The sequence below is a fragment of the Falco peregrinus genome, chromosome 5, assembly GCF_023634155.1.
Source record: "Falco peregrinus isolate bFalPer1 chromosome 5, bFalPer1.pri, whole genome shotgun sequence".
In the NCBI taxonomy this organism is placed as follows: Eukaryota; Metazoa; Chordata; class Aves; order Falconiformes; family Falconidae; genus Falco; species Falco peregrinus.
This window is the reverse complement of record NC_073725.1, coordinates 82,151,940-82,166,270: the sequence shown is the minus strand read 5'-3', so window position 1 is coordinate 82,166,270 and position 14,331 is coordinate 82,151,940. Positions and strand designations below refer to the sequence as shown.

At 37.1% G+C, this 14,331-nt stretch overlaps 2 protein-coding genes across 2 annotated transcripts; both read left to right on the top strand.

The window, feature by feature from the left end:
* Positions 1–890: 890 nt before the first annotated feature.
* Positions 891–8,825, top strand: LOC101921986 (parvalbumin, thymic). Its single transcript, XM_005228958.3, has 5 exons — positions 891–964; positions 2,750–2,817; positions 3,635–3,767; positions 4,034–4,143; positions 5,449–8,825. Exons 2-5 carry the CDS (start codon positions 2,757–2,759, stop codon positions 5,472–5,474), a joined length of 330 nt encoding a protein of 109 aa, XP_005229015.1. The 5' UTR covers positions 891–964; positions 2,750–2,756; the 3' UTR covers positions 5,475–8,825.
* Positions 8,826–11,884: 3,059 nt separating this feature from the next.
* LOC114011035 (parvalbumin beta 3-like) lies at positions 11,885–14,118 on the top strand. The gene is made up of 4 exons (XM_055805892.1): positions 11,885–11,981; positions 12,663–12,795; positions 13,573–13,682; positions 14,093–14,118. The coding sequence occupies exons 1-4, from the start codon at positions 11,921–11,923 to the stop codon at positions 14,116–14,118; spliced, it is 330 nt and encodes a 109-aa protein (XP_055661867.1). The 5' UTR covers positions 11,885–11,920.
* Positions 14,119–14,331: the final 213 nt, after the last annotated feature.

Here is a 14,331-nt window from a genome sequence, read left to right as displayed (position 1 = left end):
GGACACAGCACTGGCCAAAACATGAGAAAAAATAATCACTTGTCTAAAACAGATCAGAAGGTAGGCTACAAAATTGTAAAGACACTCTTCACATTTCCTGCAGTGATGCTGCTATCGAAATTTTTCTCTCTATTCTGAAAGCAAAGTTATTTCATGCAGGGCTCAGGGGCTTTTGTCTCAGAGACAGCTGGGTAGATCACAACCGCTTTGCTTCATATACATGCGACTAAACAGGATGTCAGAACCTTGCAGAATTGTAAGATTTTCCCTGGAAACATACCAGACAAAATACCCTCCCCCAACCAACTGTTCCAATGGATTGACATAATATTATTTTACCTCCTGTAGCAACAAATTCACTGTGTGTTAGGGTTTTTTTCAAAACAACAACAGACCAGACATTCTGGGAGACAACACGACTATTATTTTCCCTAAATGGTTTGCTACACAAACAATATTTGAGCAGGATATTTTAAAATATTTTTTTCATCATCCAATGATGAAACTTAATCACATGTAGCATCTACACGTAACAAGTTATCACATTAAAACATTCATTAAAGGCATCTTTTCAGAAGTTAGTAGTGCTTCATTTCATCTGACTCCTTGTATCAAGCATATCAGATAGTGGGTTTTCTCCTGCCCTACATCATATGGAGACTTAGTATTTTCTGCTTAAATCAGAAGAAATTTAATATGACTCTGTCCTTTTCACCTATCTGGCCACTTATCTTGTTTCGTTTGCAAATATCATATGCATTCTCTTGAGATAAAAATAGTGCAAGATGATTAGTTAGGCAAGTTCATTTGACACCATTCCCGCTTCGTGACGCTGAAATCTAAAATCTGTATATGGTATACAACTTAAAGTATATATATGCAAGCTCAGCTCTGCTGGAGACACACAGCAAGTACGTTCCTTCCAACCAGACTGCTTCCTTATCCAGTCAAGAAGACCACAAAGGTAAGCTGATTAGATCCTCTGCTTTCAGAAAAAGAAACACAAAAGCAAAATGCTCCCTAAATGGAAAGCACCTATGCAATTAAAATATCTGTTCTTATATCAGATGCCAGTATGTCGTATCTTTACAAGCTAACATAGAACAGAATCAGCATTCAGATCACAGGATGGAAAAAGACAGGAACGATGCCCCTTGTGAAAAATGCTGCAATTTTTAGGTTTTCCTTCAACTCTTCCCCATTTTTAATCCTGTCAGCAGTGAGAATTAGGTAAATGGCAGAGCTCCAAATTATCTTGCCTAGTGCTGAGAGGGGGGAGTACTTTACACAGGAAGCCGCTGGGACAAAATAATTGCTAGCAGAACAAAAGTAACTCATGTGCCTTAGCTGGAGAAGTACCCATTGTCATCAGCATGATTTTGTCCCATTGTCTCCTTACACCTTCTGAGATACTCATAAAGGAACTGAAATGATTGACTATTTTCTCTGCTGCAAACCAGTGGGTAAAGAGGCAGCCATTTCATATTTTATGCAAAGTTTAAACCTGTGTGTAGATCTCAAACCAGCACACAGACTATAAATGGTTACCAGCACTGGTTTCTTTCTCATGAATGCTGCTTTCCATGCTTAGACAAAAGAATGATGTTGTTGAAGATCAGTTAGGGATTCATGAAAATATATTTCTGTTCTCTTATGGGTTTCAAGAATAACTTTTCTATGCCTTAGTTCCCCTCCTTTCATTAACATGAAGCTACTTTACAGTAATGTCGTAAGTTTTAAATTGTAACCAGTCCACACTGCTGTGTGCAGTTTACCAAACTGTAAAAATGTATTGTATGTTCACACAAAAAATTGACTAGAAATTCAGACCTGGTAGCATTTTCTTAAGTGATACATATTACATTGCCAAACTACTGCAGCTGTTGGTGGCTGAATGGGACAAAAAGTATCTTTTGTCAAATGCTGCTGTATCAGAAGAAAATCCCTCCTTCACTCTACTAGGAATGAATATTAAGTCTCAATACCTCTGTTCTAAGCACATCAATATACTGAAATGCCAAAACCTGGACAAAAATCTGGTTTATTATCACCTACATGGAATTAAAAACAAACAAACAACCCCCCCACTCACAGCATACCTAAGAAAACTTTGTTATAAAGCTATCATGAAATGTAGTCTTTTAATGATGCAGCAGCCCAGCAAGCCACATTTATAGTGTAGTTATGTTTATTGTTGCAACTAAACAAAGGAGGAACTTACTCTCCAAATTTAATTTCCTTGAAATGAGTAAAATTATTATTACTTATCCTATACTATTTTCATTCTTTGAAAAGATCACTACATTTATTGATAATAATACTAGATTTTCTAAATTCCAACAACATTTATCCCAGATATAGTCCTAGACCACATACTAAGCCATAATTTTTATGTATGCTGTAAATATATGCTAATTTTAATTGAGTAATAATCCACCTCCAGGCAAACCTACACAGAAGTCATGAAGTTTTGTGGTGCTAGACACCTTTGATTTGCTCTCCCAGTGCAGTACAGGCATCAGATCTTCCTGAAGCCCCACACTCCGGCATGCAGAATTCCTCCCTCATTACCCAGCTTTAAGTGGAAGCACCTGCTGTAGACATCTGTTACAGTATGCTCCGCTTACAATTAAATGAATAATGTCTCCCCTATCATATACTGTCACAGCAGCAACTTCAAATAGAACCATGAAAGAGGTAGAGAAGTCATTTTAATGACTAAGTAGCTCACATTTAATTTATTTTACAGTTCAACAATGGCCATCACTGACATCCTTTCTGCTAAAGATATTGAATCTGCTCTCTCCAGCTGCCAGGGTAAGGAATGGTCTCTCTGCAGCCAGAAGATGCATATCATTTTTATGTCTTAAGATGACATGCCTATCATTTTCCCCTTAGATTCCTTCCCCGTGAGATCTCTTTCTAGCTACATTACAGTGTAGCCCCTTGAATTCAGAATGTCTCACAAATGGTTACTTGCTGGGTAACATTCCCCAAAACACAGAACTGCAATTAAAAGGCCTCGGTTTCAGTTAGGGCTGGCTTAACTCTAAACTCTGTCAATTTTTGTCAATAGTTGGCCTTTTCCTTCCAAATGTCAAAAAAAAACCCCTCAGCTTGCAGAATCAAAATGTCATTTCTGAAGTAATGACCAGTCTCAGTTCTCTCAAGAGTTCCTTGGCAAGATCAAGCCAATTTTCCAAATGCTCAGGAGTTATTTTGACTGTGAAATACTTACTTTTCTACCAAATTCTTCACCAAAGTAAGGACTACGTGAAAATGAAGTAAAAATTTTAAGAGTTGGTCTGTAAAACACAGTGGCACACTAAATATTTATTATTAATTGTGTGTTAATAATAAATATTAATAGTGTTTGTTATTTTTAATAAAGCATGCTTTAGCAGAATGTGCATTGTAGCAGAAAACTTCAAACTGGCTAAAAGGATATATCACCACAGGCACGGAGTGGTTAGAAAGGGAAATTATCCACTCCATCTTCTTTTCTGCTACACTGGGAAACAAGGGAAAGAGGAGCAGGCTGATGCTTAAGAAAAGACATACACATTCTGAAGGAATACATACAGTAGGAGCAACTTCAAGGGAAAACAATTTAAACTACTTATGTTTCTTTCAGCTGATGATTCTTTCAACTACAAGTCTTTCTTCTCCACGGTTGGTTTATCCAGCAAAAGCCCTGACCAGATAAAGAAAGTTTTTGGAATCCTTGATCAGGACAAGAGTGGTTTCATTGAAGAAGAAGAGCTTCAGTAAGTACTGTTCAGCTGATTATTTCTTTTAAAAATGTAAACCTTTGAACTCACTTGGTGTCCTAGAAGAAACTTGCTGTTATTTAAAAAATAAAACATAGTTCTTTGTCTTTCCTTGAATCTGTGTGGATTTCCTCAGATAGTAAAAGCAGGCACTACCTTATGGGGGTTTTGGCATGGGTTTCAGAAAACCAGAAATACAAATATGCCAAGGATATTTCAGAGAATAAAACTGAAGCACAGTACTCTATCCTCTTCTATTTCAGGCTGTTTCTGAAGAATTTCTCTTCGAGTGCCAGAGTCCTCACCTCTGCGGAGACCAAGGCTTTTCTGGCTGCAGGTGATTCTGATGGTGATGGCAAAATTGGAGTGGAAGGTGAGACTTTTGGAAACTTCATAAAATTTGTGTTTTAAAATGCATGCATTTAGGACTGAATTTAAACTGTGTCATGAAGAATACATCCAAGTACTTTGGCCTGGTAATTTCTCCACAATTTTTATACTAGCGAATACTCCTTTATTTTCATAGCTTTATTCCCATTTGGTCTCTGTTGCAGCAATAGCATATTTAGGCCCAGTATAGAGCCTGTTCTTCCAATCAATAATAATAGCTTGGGGGTCAATTCTGCCATGGGTTTGATCCATAGACCCAATGTGCCAGATTTTTAAAACATCTTGAACACCTATTTGTTATTTGAATTTCCATTTTGGCAGTGGATGCTCTGCACTTCTGGCCATATAACGCTTTCATTTTAAAACACACTTCCACCTAAACAAATTTATTTCTTCATTTACCACTATCAAACACTGGCCAATATTACTAAGTGGTCAATTCAACAAAGTAAAATCAGACTGGTGTTGTTTTTCAAAGCTAGAACTGCTGCAATGCAGCACAGAATTTTGTGCTGGAGAGTTACTTGATCAGTGCAAATTTCACTAGGCAGTCCCTCTATGAGAAACTAAATCCAATTCCTAAAGAAAACCTCACAGGGATGATGTGAACTGGCCAGGATATTTCTTTTAGAAATTGCAGCAAAGGAAAATAGGACATTATGCATCATGTATTAGAGATGAAGTCACTGAAAACGGGGCTGTCTCAGCTGAACTAGGACAGGTGGCAATAACTCTAACAGACACACGTGCTAATCTTAGCCAGAGTTTGGGAGGGGAGAGAGATACACTGTTGGAGGAATTTGCTTTAGCAGCAGATTTTGCAGCTTCTGTTTATAAGCCCCAAATAGGGCATTATATTATGCAGATCTTAGCCCTTAACCATTGAATCTCCCATTCTGAAATCACATCACTACTGATATCTTTAATTGTGGAATAACAAAACCAAAAAAATCCCTCATATTGAAAGCTACAGGCTTGACCTAATTAACTCTCTGCTTCCTTGGCTATTATCAGAGTTTGTAATGGGTTAGTTTACCTTTAAGTCAGGATTTCCCACAAATATGAATTTACAGATGCACTCCTCTCTGCACTTACTTTTTTTAAGGAGTGAAAAATCTGTTACGCCCCCAGAATCTCAGTTTAGCAGTAGGTTGTGCAGTGTTATAATAACTTTGGGAGCCCTCCATGGCTAGGAGTTTAAGTCATTTTTATCTATCTTTTCTAAAGATGTTTAAAACCACTTGCATCTAGTTTTATTCCCTGCCTTTCTTATTTTCTTCCTTGACAGAATTCCAGTCTCTGGTGAAGGCATAAACAGCATTAGGCCAAAGGCAACCTTGGACTGACTCTTCCAATTACCTCGTCCAACAAGCACTTCGCACTCAGCATGTGTTTGTACATTTTTTATATTGTTTCAGCCATTAACAATTCCCCATACATGAAGTTCACACACTGGATTGCTGAGAAATCTTGCAATGTACAGATGTTTTGGTCATGTGGTATTGTTACATTTCCATTGTAAAGAAGGCACTTTGTGATTTTCAGCCACTCATAATGTTGAAACTGTGTCAGGAAGAAGGGAGAAAAAAATTTTTAACAAAACAACTTAGGGGGAAAAAGCTGCTTTTAAAATTTTGTTTAGGTTTTCCATCATCATACTTGACCATGCTGAATCACCAGATGCAGTTCTGAAGATCTTAAACAATATGACATCTTTTAAGGCTTAACTGTACTGATTTCATTGAGTTTTATTTCTGCTTAATTCTCTGATCCTTGAGAAAAAGCAATGCTAACAAGACAGCTAAAAATAACCTATATTAAGACCCAACCCTGAGAATATGAGAACAAAAATTTAGAGGAGTTGACACATAGCTTAAATCATGGAATAAATTTGTGTGTGATTTTACAAAATTAAGTACTAGGCTACAGTATGCATCGTCAGAAAGTATTTATGGCTTAAAATGTAACTCTCCTTTAAGAAGATTTATCTTTCATGAAATCTAAGGCAACTGTGAGATAGAAGAGAAGGGTCTAATCCCAACTCTGACACTGTCACAAGTCACAGTCCCCTGACAACATGGGCCACAGGCCTGGAGGTCTTCCTTGTGAATCATGAACATGTCGCTTATTATTTCTTAATATATACAAGACAATAACACTTTGCCACATTTGTGAATGTCTGTATTTCCTACAGACAAAACAATGGCCAGTCTTGCTGTTTGATTACCTTAAAGCTCTGTTACAATGCTAAATAATGGCTTTTACTCAATTCTTTCATTTATAATATGAATAATCATCTATATAATTCATAATATTAGCAAATTTTCTTAAGTCTGAAAATTTCTAAGAGCAAGTCTTTCCTTTAATAAGTGTCTTACAGGATTCAGAGCAAGTTATAACATTGTCTTCTTTAATGGACTAAGTAAATAATGTTCATGGTGAAATGCAGAGCTCAACAGACTGAGTAGATGTGCATTTCTGGCTGAGTGGGTTGGAAATTTCCCCACCAACATTTAGTTGTCTCCTTTCCCAGCTACCATGATGTGGTTCCAGCTCACAAGTAGACTGTCATTTTAATACTCCCTGCTGAAACTGGATGATAATTATAACATAATTTGGCAGCTGTTTCGAAGAAGAGCAGAAACAAAGCCTTCTGGAACTTTTATATAACACTCAGTGTTGGCATTTCCATGAATTGTGAGATGATTATGTGAGGCAAGTACAGCTCACTCATACCCAGGCATGGAAGAGAGCTGTTCGGCAGATTTAAGATGGCTAATGCAAAAGAGGAATTCTAGCAATCAAACTCACTGAAGCCTTGGCAGAATTATAACGAATATAAATCCTAATTCTATCCCCACCGCCTTTGATGTTAAATATGGGCTTAAATTATAGCTGCTGTTAATTGCAGCACTGAAATATTTTGCATAATGATGACACTCTGTTGGTTCCTTTTTCCTATCTGCTGAAGAAGAAAACCCAGAGCAATCCAGATCTGCAGCAATATACAGATCTAATATATACATTAGCTCTTCATGCTGCTAATCCCTAAAATATCACGTCACTAGTTCACAAGCAGATGGCACACAAAATACCATAAGTGACAGACCTGATACTGCATTCCTTGCGCATCTGAAAGTCTCATGTGGAATGCAAGACATGCAAGACTGCATAGTGGCCTATCCTGTATTTCAGAGATGCTAAATAACTGTGTGTCCCTGCCTTCTGATGCCACAAGGGGGAACTAAGTACTTCTGAGGATCAGGCGTATGTTGCAACTTTACATACAGTTTCAAGAGTATTTTGTTTATGAGAAAATCTGTTCTTCTTAAACAGTAACTCGTGGCAAGAAGATGAGTTTAATCTTATTAAAACCATCCAGCCAATTTGTTTTAAAGAATTACAATAAAACTCCAAAAAGTCTCCAATTTCACAAAAAGCCCATAGACTGTTCAGCAAAACCAATGCCTAGTCACTATTGTGACTAGTCTTCTGTCGGCACAAGGTTCCACATTTTTAGAGCTAATCAAACTAGAGAGGAATATTTCGCACCTAAAGGAAACAAATGTCAAAAATGAAAAGTTTTCTTGGAAGGTTCATTTCAATGAATTTAAGTTCAGCCAGTGGCAGCCTTCAATTTTCTTAGGGAATAGCACAGAGTGTTCTCTGAACTTGACAATGTCATTGCTCTAGAGAAAATCTTTGATTGCAGGATGTCTGTTGGATGCCATCTGAAGTAGTAGAGAAACAAATAGTGATATCACAATTTTACCAAAATTAAGGTATAGAATCACAAGAGTAATTCATGCTGGAAAGGATCTCTGAAAGTGTCCCAATCACTTCATCAGAAGGCAAATTGCTCTGAGTTTGAGCATCTTCAAGGATGTAGGTTCTATAGCTTCTCCGGGCCACCTAATAAGTAAGGATTAAATCTTCTGCATTAAGCTTTTATGAATGAAGTACACAAATAAAACACTGCTGAGTACACCATTAAAAACCAAAACTCTGTTAGAAACTGTTTGTGCAACATCAAATCAGAAAAGATCTAAAAACACTCTGTATTATCACACTGATAACTTGTTCTCAGGTTTAGAGTAAGACCATCCTAATCAGTATAATACTCAGTATAATATTGCTTCATAATTCCCAGGATAAAGGAAATGTTGTTTATGTATTTTACCTTTACTGTATCAATTAAAGAGCAACCCAAAAAGTGAGTGGCAGATCTGAACGCCAATGAGCCCAAAACCTGAGTTCTCAGACACGCTTCAGTTCCCCCATTACCCTGTATGAGCAGTTTAAACTCTTATCCTCCCAACACTTCTTGTGAAATAAAGATGTACTATGATCTCTTTAAGTGGGAATGAAACACAAAGAAATTGATTGTCCTACATAAGCTCTTAGAAAAAAGCATATTAGAGGGCCAGGGTGTCGAACCCAATATCCCAAACCCACCCTAACATTCTAGCCACTGAATCAATCATCTCACTTAAACCGAAACTTTGGGTTGTCCTGAATAAATCAGCAGAATCATGCACAAGATCTCCTGGTATTTAATGGAAGCTGGCTGCCTCCTAACTTCATGTTCCTTTGGAAATCCCAACCTAGAGCCATTTGTAAACTTCAGATTCAATTTCAGCTCTCCAACTGTTTGAAATCTCACAGTCATCTTCTAACAAGTAAGACAGCACAGAAAGGGCAAGGGGATGTCAGAACATTCATCGCACACATCGACTGGTAAAGTTTCTCCCTTGAGTTAGCAGCCAGCCCATGTGGAAAATCTTTGATGCAGCATCATCAGAGGCCCCTGGAGCTCTTCACACAAACAGTGTGGGCAGAGGAGGCCAAGGCTGGATTCATTTCCTGGAATGGGTTACTGAAATAGATACATCTTGATTAAATCCCTGAAGAGATACATACCTAACATTTTCATGTTTAATTGTTCATATATTTTAAAACATTTTAATAAGTGGATGCTGTGGAATATGAACTAATGTAAAGTGTTCACATTTTTTTAAAATTTAATTTCCACATTACTTTTCCTTGCAAGCACAGAAAGATACCATTACATTGGTATGGACTTTCTGGTACATTTTCAGCACTAAAGTCCTATATATCTAGCAGTTGTGATATGGCTGCTCCATAACTTTGGATTTGTTTGTCAGCATGTCCTATGCTCATGAAAACAAGAAAATCAGAGTGTTTGTGTATCAAGCTCCAGAAAAGAAAATCAGATCATCACATCAGTTATAATATGGAAAGAAGGTACCCCTAGACAATGCAGTACCCTACAGTTACAGAGATATTACTGACCCCAAGTTCAAAGGGGAACTTATGTCAAAGCAGAATATGCAAATACTTAACTCAAAGGGAATCCCATCAGTTTCATCACAACTAGATATTATCAGCTGGTTTTTCGTAGATACTAACTTTCTGCTCTAACTCCCAGGCCTCCAGAACAAGCTGATCTTGTATTTGCAATTATCTCCCTAACAGACTGCAACACTTAGCCAGCATAAAAATAAACACAGTAAAACCTGGCTTTGTTAGACAGACAAAACAACCTGTTCTTCCTAATCATCATTAAAGAAAAATCCTCTGGAATTCTTTCAGAGTTTTCAATCTAGTCTGTTTATATTCCAGTCTTTCAAGTGATTTGGTAGACTAGACTTTTTTTCTTTTAAATATCTTTTCCTTCCTCTTTTCTTCCTTGCTCATGAGCGCCCACCTGCTAACGTGTTCTCATTCTCAGTTCCTTGGTTTTCTCGCACCCCAAGTAATCCCGGAGAGATTTCATGGCTGGACTTGACTGTCTTTGGTGCCATCTACAGGCAAGTTCTGGTTTGCCACAGAAATACTCAAACTTTTTATCGATAATGCTTTGTAAACTCAAGGTGGTCTTCTCACAAGGATTATTTCTTGAATGTCCAGTAATTCCAACACAACTATCAGATGCTGTCTGATCTCAGGCCATACTCTCAATTACTTCCTAGGAATCTGAAGCACAGACAAAGCTAGATTCCCACATGGGAAGGCTGGATCACTTAGTTTATATATCCACCAGCTGAGAACAGAACGTCCTTAAAAGTAACTTGCTCACTTGATCTTATATAGTCCAGAAATGTAAAATGTAAAACAAAAACAAAACAATTTTTTTTTCACAAGATAGAATTTACCACACAGCATAGGTTTGGAATAATATGATTAGCGCTTCTCCTAAGCATTCTTCTCTTAAAGAAATGATCAAGGGAAACTTAGGATGTACAAGATGAGGTTTTGTCTGTATTTTCACTTATATAATTTTTGAAAGACAGCAATTTTATGTTATATTGACCAAGTGTTAGGCTTCATTTTAAATGTAATGGCATTACTCACATATTATTTAAATCTACAATGCTAGTCTGTGCACATTTATGTATGTGTCAGTGTGAAATGTTCTCCTAATGGCTTTTACACCATTGGCCAATTTCAGCCATTCTTGAGGCCATTAGGTCCTAACAGATTTCATGAGACAGCCAAGTGGAGGATCCTATTAATAACTAGTAAGAGAAAAGCTGCAGCTGGAGTTTAGCTATTATCGGAATCTTTACAGGAGTTTATTTTTTCACTACAGAAAGAACCAAATACCACAGATTTCACTGCTCATTTTCATTCCTTACTATTAATTGATGCATACTGCTGTGTGCTGACGAACAACCAACAACCTTCATTCTATAAATGGACACATTTCTTTTCATGATTTAAAATGTGCACCATGCAATGGATTAATACCAAGCAAATGTCTTCAATATTACACTTTTATAGCCTAAAGTACCTATTTCAGTAATTGGGTAGCCAAAGCTTATATATCAGCTTATTAAAAATACTTTGGGCTAATTTAAAATTAAAATTTTTATCTGTGACATTCTACTTGTATGTCAAGATATACCTATCACAAATGTATCACTATTAGTATTATTTGAAGATTATTTGGGCAGGAGAAATGTTTCATGGGTAATGCCATCAGGATCAGGCCTTTGAAAGTCAAAGTCTACCATGGAGCTGTCCATTTGTTGCTATCATTATGCAATATTAAAAAATAATTTTATTTTTCATTCACAGATCAAATATCAATCACTAGACTAAAAATAGATGCAAGCTAAGAGCATTTACTTTGTATGGCACTAAACCTTACATATTGTCTAAGACACCATGCACATTCCTTTGGGATATAACTACCAATCTGATTAGCTAGCAAGTCTTGTCAGCCACAGTAACTTATCCCCTGGGGCATCTGAGCCATCACGTGGCTCTAGGACATCTGTAGAAGGTCAAGAGGACTTTACTAAGGTCCGTGTAAGTCATTATCTCTGTCATTTGAAAAAGAATTAAGTCAAGAGGACTCTGCAGATCTTTTACCTTACGTTTTTTTCTGTTCTTGGCTTGGGGAAAACTAGAGTGCCAAGGTGAGTACCAGCTTTCCTCTGGAGCTTTTGAACACATCACAATAACCCACACAAAAAATGCATGGCAAGAACCAAAAATCCCCAGATGCTGAATACATGTATTTTGTCCTCAGCTTGTGCACCTGAAGACTTAACTAGAAATAATAAGCCAGTTAGCTCCTGCAGAGCAGCTCCTCTGGTTTGCCCTGGGACCTATGTTTCAACTGCCCCACTAATCAAACCTGGCTGTCCTCACCGGGCAGCATTAAAGGCTGACAGAGCAAGACCAACATGAACTCTACCCAATATTATTTTTCATTTTACAGTAGCTTTGACATGGCTCTTTCTGGTATCCTGACAGAAGCTGAAATTGTGGCTTGCCTACAAAGCTGTCAAGGTAACATTTATGTTTTACATTTGGCTTTTCAGTTTATCTAGCAAATTCCTTTGTCGTCACTACCCAACATCCCAATTCCAATGGAAACAGAAAAGGCTGAAAGGATGAACTAGACAGTATAATGTCGATTTCTTCTCCAGAGTACGTGGTAAAATGTTCTTGTTATGTTTATTTGCTAATTATGTTTTAATTGTCTTATCAAAAAGAGAAAAAGGATGCAAGGTAATGGAATACATGCAAGTTTTAATCTTTGCCAGCCACGGTACAGGTACCCATCATTACTTATGCATTGTAGCAATCTTATATATAAAAAAATCTAGAGGCTGAAATACTGTTTTTTTCAGAGAATAATAATAAAATTCCTGCTGATTTCAATACAGACACAGTATTTAACATCAAGTTCTATGAATTTATGTTTGAGTGAAGTATCTATTTACAAATGTCTGTACTTGCATAATGAAGACCACAGTCAATATTTATCTTCCTAGGTTTGAGAGATCATTAATGGAAAAATCCCATTAGTCTGAAATAAACTCAGGAAAACCAAAGATTTGTTGACTGAGGTTTGTAATGACCCTCAATGTACTGCAGAACAGTTCACTGCTTTTTGACCAAAAGCCTCATATTTCTTTTGTTCCAGATCTTTAACTACTTTCCTTCATCTCTTCCTGCTTATTTCAGCTGCTGATTCATTCAGTTACAAAAACTTTTTTGTCAAAGTTGGTCTCAACTCCAAATCCAAAGACCAGCTCACAAAAGCCTTCCGAATTCTTAACTGGGACAGGAGTGGCTTTATGGAGGAAGATGAACTGAAGTAAGTAAATAAACGAGTTACCAACAGGCTTGTGTTTTATTGTCTAAAAATGCAGGATAACATCAGAACTATTCCCTTTCCTTCTGTCTCTTTGGATGAGAGACAATTGTGTGCCTCTGTGCACACACTTGGGCTGAAGGAGCCGCAAGACAAATAACAAAGGAAAGGCTAGATCTCAACGAGAAAACACTCTGATAGCACTGAAAGTACTTGTTCCATGTAGGGATAACTGACGGACTGTGAAGATAAAAATAGCAGTTCTGCTAGAGTCTGCTTTTTATTATTGTAAGATTTTTTACTAACTGAATTCAAAGAGCTTTTTTCTCTCATCTTTCTATCACATGAATTCTATCTTACAGTTCATATTAATCTGACTGAAGTTAAAAAGCAAGGTTAGAAAAATTCTTGCCGCTCTCAAAAGTCTACCACTCTCAAAAGTCTACATCTTAGGAGAAAAGAAGGAAGATAACAGAGAAGGGAAGATGAATACTGCCACTATGGAGTCAGTTTTATTTTTGCCTTTTTAATTCAATGAAACCAAAATGTCACCAAGGATTTTCACATGTTGTGATGCCATAACCTCTTACTTTCTTACCCTTATTCTCACTGAAGTTAGAGGAAGTTTTGCCATTTAATTCAAAATTATTTACAAAGAGCTTTCGAAATAGTCTCAAGAATTGAATCAGGCTCAGAATTTTACAGCTATTACCAATACCAAACTCTCAATGCTTTTGGTACTGAGTATAGCTCACTCATTTGTGCTCTCACCTTTAACAGATTTTTCCTGCAGAGTTTATCAGCCCGTGCCAGAGCTTTGACTGATGCTGAGACCAAGGCATTCCTGGCAGCAGGTGACAGCGATGGAGATGGTAAAATTGGAGTGGATGGTAAGACTGCCTTTATTAAACAGAGTAATACCTGCCTCTGAGACTTCCTAATGGCTAGCTCTAGACAGCTGCCCTACTCCATACATTGGATGTTATGGAACTGATTCTGAGGTGCTCAGATCTGCTCTGTATTGTAGAAAGGATCTAACATAGCAGCTGGTCTATATTTTGCCCTTAGCTACAGGTGGTCAGTCCCTTTTTTATCTACAGAGATTGTTTTCAGGACTGGAATCTAAAGTAATGTATTTATAAGATTTCAGTATATAATTTCACTGTTTTTTTACTATTGAACTATGGTACAATGTGAGCTGTGGTAGTTTTACAGTACGTTTAAAATTAAGAAAGTACTTTTTTGACTGTGAAATTACAAAATATGGTCCCATTTCATTGTTCTGTTATTTCTTTTTCAGAGTTTCAAGTTCTGGTCAAATCTTAACAAGCAGTCAAGATACAGACCAAGATATCTGTGCCATTAACAATCTTTCCTATTGTAAGCCTACTATTTGTTTATATATTTTGTACCCTGGAAGGTCATGAACAATTGCTGGCAAGTGATTTCATATTGCTGGTAAACATCTGAAGTAGTGCAAGGACTACTTAAACCACATTCCTCAATGTTTTAAGCAGAAGATCTTTATACCAGTGGGAG

Bases quoted from the DNA above. Each gene is read 5' to 3' on its own strand.
- LOC114011035 (XM_055805892.1), top strand. From the start codon at position 11,921: ATGGCTCTTTCTGGTATCCTGACAGAAGCTGAAATTGTGGCTTGCCTA. The intron at 11,982-12,662 runs GTAACATTTATG...TGCTTATTTCAG, and splicing joins TTGCCTACAAAGCTGTCAAG to CTGCTGATTCATTCAGTTAC. The intron at 13,683-14,092 runs GTAAGACTGCCT...TTTCTTTTTCAG, and splicing joins TGGTAAAATTGGAGTGGATG to AGTTTCAAGTTCTGGTCAAA.
- LOC101921986 (XM_005228958.3), top strand. From the start codon at position 2,757: ATGGCCATCACTGACATCCTTTCTGCTAAAGATATTGAATCTGCTCTC. The intron at 3,768-4,033 runs GTAAGTACTGTT...CTTCTATTTCAG, and splicing joins ATTGAAGAAGAAGAGCTTCA to GCTGTTTCTGAAGAATTTCT. The intron at 4,144-5,448 runs GTGAGACTTTTG...CTTCCTTGACAG, and splicing joins TGGCAAAATTGGAGTGGAAG to AATTCCAGTCTCTGGTGAAG.